Below are 6,813 nucleotides of genomic sequence, written 5' to 3'. Positions count from 1 at the left end.
GCCGCCTGCTGCCGGCCCCGCTCCCCGTCGCGCCGATCCCCTCCATGGACTCCGCGCCGCCCCGCTAGCCGGAGCCGCCCGCCCGGTGCCGCTGCCGCCGCCGCCAGGGAGTAGCCGGCTGAGAAGAGGAGGGGAGGGGGCGGGAGGGGGGTGGGGGGCGGAGGAAGGTGGGGTCGCGGAGTGTGTGACACGCGCGGGGAGCGGCGGCCGGCTGCGGCCCGCGGGAGGAGGAGGAGGAGGAGGAGGAGGAGGAGGAGGAGCGGGGAGTCCCGACGCGGCCGCGGGAGCCCCCGGGCGGGCGGGCGGCGGCGGCGCCCCCGGAAGGTGGCGGCGGCGGCGGCGGGAGCTGCGGTAGCGGTTGGGATTTACCGCGGTGGTGGCGGTTGGCGCTGACCGGCAGGGGAGCGCGCCGCGCGGCGGGGACCGTGCCCGCGGCGCCCCCTCCCCCTCCCTCCCCGGGGCCGCCGCCTCTCGGGTTGATCCCCCCCCTTGCCCCCCCCCGCCCGGACCATGGCCGACGACGACGTGCTGTTCGAGGACGTGTACGAGCTCTGCGAGGTGATCGGCAAGTGAGTCCCGCGGGGAGCGGGCGGCGGGCAGGGCCGGGCACGGTGTGCGCCACCGGGCAGGGCGGGGGGGTGGGAGGCGGCGGTGCCCCCCTTCCCGCCGGGCGCGGGGGGAGAGGGGGATGCTCTGCTCGGCACCCACCTGAGTCGCCGCGACCAGCGGGTCCCCGTGCGAGCGGTGCGGGGTCCGCGTCCCCCGTGGCTGGTGGCGGTGACAGGGCGGGCGTCTCCGCCGCGCTGCCCACCGTCCTCATTGCAGGGGAGGCGGAAGGGGGGAGAAGTGACCCGATGTTTCCTCAGCCACCATGATTAACCGCCTAACCATCACTCAGGCTGGCTGCAGCAAGCGGCAACCACTTCCCACCCCTTTTCTTCTCCTCCCCCCTATATCCCATTCCTGGCACACCCATCAAGGATTACCTATTGGGGAAGGGAAAGGGAAGATATCTCTCTGTAGATCCACCTATTCACTGGGTGCCTGCATATTTGTGCGCCAGGTGTTGGTTTTTCCTCCTCTTTGCTGCATAATAACCAGCTTGGTAGTGGCGGTAGTAGTGACGCTCGGGTAGTGCTCGGTTTTCGTCCAGATCTTTCCCTCCACTCTCCTTCGCGTGGAAATAGAGATGGGTAAGGCGGTAGGAGTGCTTGGCCTTTTGAATCTTATTATGCAACTGCTATTAAACCGGTGTTCGAGGCTTGTATCAAACCTAGGAGTTGAGGTAGTTGCTAGCGTTCCCCAGCTGCCTGTTTCGGGTAACCACTGTTGCAGGGCGGATGAAGACGACAGTTCAAGTCTCAGTCTGTGTAATCGCACCAAGTAGATGCACAGAATCCCCCAGATCAGATGCTGTTAAAGAATAAAGGCTGACCTCTGTTTCCCGCCTCCTACACTCCCCCTCCCCCCCCAATATTTTTGTGACTGCCCTGTTTCGAAATCCAGTTTTTATTTATTTGTCGTCTTTCACATATTTTCTGTACTTGTGTCTGTGTTGCAAAACGGACCTGAAAGATGTAGCAATATTGTGACTAACTAAATTTTCTGTATGTTTCTGATTCGGAAGCTGAGATTGCTGTTAGTAGTGACGCGGTTCAGTGTGCTTGCAGCTTTTTTTTTTTTCCCCTGACAGTGAATTTTATAAAAATAATTGTTCACCGTGTTTTGATTATAAACTAATAATTTTTTCTGCATGTATTGTCTTGTCTGATCTCCACCAGGATGCTTTCCAGTTTCTATCAAGTGCTGTCTACTTTCAGAGCTGGGGCTAAAAATACTCTAGAATTAATCTTTCCTTGGGATTATACTAAAATGCTAGTCTCGGACTTAGCAGGTGACTTAGTTGTCAGCAGAAGTTTCAGCACTCATTTCTGTCATTTCACAAGGTATTAGTTCCTTTCTTCTAACACAAGCAACTTTTAAAAATATTAAGCATAAAGGGCCTTATTTATTGTCATAAATGGTAAACGATCGCATTACCTTAATGCTGATTGTTGGTGAGGAGGTTCTGAGAAACAGAATTCTGTTATTAAACATATTTTGAAGACAATTTTTGGCACACTCCTTTCACAAGTGGTTTTATGCTAACCACTGCAGTTCACACACTATTTTATTTGTACCTGATTACCGTTAGAAAGAAGGCGTAGTGATTATGCATGACCGCACACCCTTTTAGAGAATCGATGATTCACGGGGGTCCAGATGTTCACACATCTTGAATGACTTTTTGTTTTGTGGTCTGTGAATTTTGGTGAGAGAGCTCAAAAACTGTGGATTAGGTATTAGCTACAGAAGTTTCGCATGAGATTCAGGTAGTATAGATAGTGTTATGATGTAACTAGATCTAGCTGATAAATATTGAATCACAGTAGCATAATGATGCCAAGAGTGCTGTAGCAAAAACAGGGTGGATCACTGAAAATAGCAGCAGTGATGGTGTGAAGGGTTGGTAGCTGGTTGTGATTGCTTAGGCTTTTCCACACAGATGTCATGCTAGTCCTCTAAGAAACATTTCAAATAAATACACAATTTCATGTATAGTTGTATAAGCACGATTCCTGTTTCTTTGCAGTACTATGCAGGTGACTTCCAGGGAACCAGGGATGCAGCATCTTTTCTAGCTTACAGATTTTGGGTACCACCTCGCTTGTCTTTAAGCAACTTGAGGGAAGCTGCTGTAAATCTGCTTTGAATTGATACATATGCATCTTGCTAAACATCTTTTAGTGAAACATCCACTAATGTCTGCACGTTCCCATGATTTATTATTGATTGGTACAGTAATTTAGTTCTTGTAAATAGCACATCTGGCCGTGATTTGCATTTCAGACACATGAAATATTAAAACATGTAATTTATCTTTCCTAAATAGGTAGTTACCACTGTCATTTAAGGTAGTAAAATGTATTTCCACAAAGGGTGTGGGAAAGAGATCTTTGCCTGTAAAATGTCTCAATATTTAGTCTAAGAGAAGTCCCAAAGTTCCCATGCAATTTACTAGAGAAATAAGGAGACTGCTTCTTAGCTGACAGTATGCTGTCCAATTTGTTGAGGTGTATTCTGATCTTTAGGATAAACTTTAAACACTTTTAAACGCAATAAACTGATCGTACTTACTTTGTGTAAACACAGGGATAATAACTTTTGGTGTGCTGGAGTGTGGAACAATTACAATGCAGTAGTGTAGGAATTAATTGATTGGAATGACAGTGACAAACTGTGTATTGTGTGGCATTTAATATGTTTAAGTTCTGCAAGCATGCATGTTTCATTTTGAATGGGTGCAGGAGAAAAGAAAGGCCAGGACGGATAGAGAAAAATTCTAGTTCTTGTTTCCTTTAGAAAAAAATTAAGGGAAATCTTAATTTGCATATCTTTCCGGTATACCTTTCCATTGCTGAAAGCTGTATAGAGATAAAAGTTGGAATAATAATCCAAATTTCTTGTTGAACTTTTTAAAGTGGCATTTATGACACTAACGTTAGTCGTGTGGTTTTACTTTGCCAGATGTGTGATGTTCTAGGTTACTGTCCTGTCTTCAGACTTGGCTGAGACAAACATACTTCAAGCAGGGAATAAATTGGGGATTTCTGTATTAGCCTTCAAAAATGTATTGGCGTTATCTCGGGATAACTTGCAGGGATGAAATCCCCAGCTGTGCCATTTTTTTCCAAATTTGCTTCTAGGTAACTTTGAAGAGATTCTCCCTGTACATTGTATTTCACTGACAGTTCGCAGATAATAGTGCTAAGTGTACTTCTTTATTTTCTATTAAAATTTTCATTCAGAATGCATTGAGTAGTTTATAAAAAGTATGAGGCATAGAGTTGAAACATCTTGGGTATTTACCTGAGGTAAAAACTGTTCTGAGTTTATCATAGGGAGTTCCACATACATGTACGTAGCAGTAGTTTTCTTTATGTCAAAGAGAGAATACCTGTCTTTAGCTGGTATTGAATCTAGAAGACCGAAGCATGACTTTTACGATCGACAGAATCCTTGTTCTGCAGTGACTTTATTTTACATTATCTGCATTTGACTTTCCGTACCTCTTAAGATTCATGTCAGTTTATGTTAGCATTAGAGGAGTACCATAAAGATTGTCTGATCTTTCTAACAATAGGATTGCAGATTGCTTAAAAATTTCTCCGGATTTTTAATTTGCAAATACTATGTAGTAAAGTTGATAAAAGTTTATTTGTGTTAAAAAGGTTACAATTGAAATCATTAGTCTTCATATCAATAGTCACTTAAACTGTACATTTTTGTAATTTTTTCTTCCATTTGTGGACCGTATATGCGTACAATCGTTGTGCATAGTAGTAGTACAGTCATTGGTATTTTGAGTACCAAAGTATAATGTGATGGTTGGTGCTAATGCTATTGTAGCTTTCAGGATGTTCTCTGCAATATGACTGGGTTTGGTCTGGTCCTTTTCTACACTGCACGCTGAGGGTTTTAGTTTGTTTTCATCCCTCCTTCCCCTGTGATGGGACAATTCTCTCTGCTTGGGCTCTTCCATCTAGTAAAGAGGAGTTAAGGTGCCTAGAGCCTGCAGGGCTGCTTCTCTTCTGCAGCCTGCCAGCATTGCTGGAACACTGTAGGAGATGCAAGGGGAAGATGCAAGGTCTTGGGGTGGGAGATGGGACAGGGCAGTTTTTTGCATTCAGGTATGGACGCTTTTATCCCATTGAAGTCAGACAAGAAGATCATGGCTGCATTTTCCATCGCTCCACTTGAGATGGAGATGCTGCTTTAGATTTATGCCTCAGTCTGTGAGTGTTAAGGAAAGGGAGGAGAGAGCCCACGGATTTCTTGTCCAAGAAATATTTTAATAATTTAATTATAGTGATAACAAAACTATCTAGAAGTATTTTGATGGTTTCAGTGATACTGTTTTTCATTATTGCCTCCATTTTCTCTGCACAGGAGTGAGAATACTGTTGAGTCTCAATTGTATTTTTTCTCTAGTACACAAGTGAAATTTTGTACCTCCAGTAAAGCCAGTGCAAATAACTGATGGGTATAATTTTGACAAACCAAATGAAAATGTGAAAAATCTGTATTATGTACTCACTGTTTGGAAAGGAGGGAGAGGGAAGGGAACTTCTCTGGGATATGGAAAGAGTTTTGTCTACTTTAGCTTTTGAGTTTCTTAGTACTGTTTGAAACACTAGTGTACTAATAAAACATTCTCAGCTGTTTTCTGTGTTAGTGTTTCAGGTGAACAGATTACAATGAATATTTGATATAAGCATGAGGTCATAATGTGAATTGCTTCAGGAAAATAACAGTAGATAATTTGAAGTGTATAGTTGCTAGAGTATCTCCGTAGCCAAGTTATCCTGCTGTGGATTTTAGCTGTAACAGTGACCCGTTTCTACTCAAGAGGCTCTGTCTACTTAAGAGGTTCAACTGTAGCTGAACACAGAGTAGAATTAATACACCTAGTTGAAGAGTACAACATTTTAATCAGTACTCTCCATTTGTGTGGCTTTCTCTAGTGTTGGTTTGGTAAGCAGTTGCATTCTTGCATGCATCCTTATGATGTGAACAAGATGTCTGTAGTAATTGGGAAATAGAGGCTTGCTTAAGAGGGAAGTTTGAAGGAACTTCATCTAGGAAAATGCAAACTGAGAAAGATTGTGTAAGGGCTTTGCAAATATGTTTTTGTGCTTAAACGCTCAAGAGAAGGAAGCCCTTGAAGGTAAGAGCAGATGAGCAAATGTATGCAGACCAGTCCCAAGTAATTTGAGGCTGAAAATAAAAGATTTTAGACCAATTTAATACTGAGATTCTGTAGCAGCTGTATGTAAGAAGTTGTGGGACAACAAAAACTACCTTGTCTTGAAGATTTGCTAAGTTAAGAGCTTGATGTTTTTATTAAAATAGTATGAAACTTTGTTGCCTTCGAGAATGAGGGCTAGGCTTTAGGACCCAAGTGATCCCTGATAATCATTTCAGTTCAAGCACAATGCTTGACATAAAATGCTCCGGGATAAAGAAATACTGTATTTTATATCAATGCCCACTCACCTACTTAACCCTCTGTATGATACACTGGCCTTCTTATCTTTTATACAGGTGTCATGACAATGCAAGGTAATTGATCAGTATTAACCCTAATATGATGTTTCCAAAGATCACTTTTCAGAAACCTGTCGTCATACTAAATGTACCATCTAAAAAATGGTGACTTCAGAATTGACAGTGGTTATTCTTAAAAGTAGGGGGTTTTACGACAAATTATGGAGTTAATAATAAAAAAACCCAAACCTGTTCCGAATTTTCCTTTTTTCCAGGAGTGAGTACTTTTTTTAATATACAGTGGGAAAATGTGTATACACAATATATTATATGAATATCCAGAATTATCATCCCTCGTTGTTTAAAAGTTAGATATCTTAAGACAGTGTACTAATCAGCTAATATGCTCACTGAAAGAACCCCAAGAAACCCTTTTCTTTTTCTTTGCATATATCAGATAAGCATGTAAGAGGATACCTAGGTAAGGCACCCGAAGCATGGGAAGAGAGAGCCTTCACTTCAACGTAGCTGTAAACTGAACTGTATTTGAACTGTATTTTAGAGTGTCAGGTTAGTAACTTCTTTTAAAAAACTTCTGCTGTATTCAGAGTGAGTTAACAATGTTTCGTGGGACATGTCTATTGGTAAAAGCAATGCCTCCTGTGTCAGAAACAGAAGTGGACAGCAAGCTTTGGTGTTTCAATTACAATAGGGTTGTTAGTGTTT

At 43.4% G+C, this 6,813-nt stretch overlaps 1 protein-coding gene across 4 annotated transcripts in view; it reads left to right on the top strand.

The window, feature by feature from the left end:
- Positions 1-369: 369 nt before the first annotated feature.
- CASK (calcium/calmodulin dependent serine protein kinase) overlaps positions 370-6,813 on the top strand; it is a 229,042-nt gene continuing 222,598 nt past the window's right edge. For all 4 annotated transcript variants that reach the window (XM_075098335.1, XM_075098326.1, XM_075098319.1 and 1 more), the window contains exon 1: positions 370-569. In XM_075098335.1, the coding sequence (XP_074954436.1) occupies positions 511-569 (59 nt within the window). In that variant the 5' untranslated portion in view covers positions 370-510. The remainder of the gene's footprint in view (positions 570-6,813) is intronic.

Source organism: Phalacrocorax aristotelis, chromosome 1, assembly GCF_949628215.1.
Source record: "Phalacrocorax aristotelis chromosome 1, bGulAri2.1, whole genome shotgun sequence".
Taxonomy (NCBI): domain Eukaryota; kingdom Metazoa; phylum Chordata; class Aves; order Suliformes; family Phalacrocoracidae; genus Phalacrocorax; species Phalacrocorax aristotelis.
This window is presented reverse-complemented; position numbering and strand designations above follow the sequence as displayed.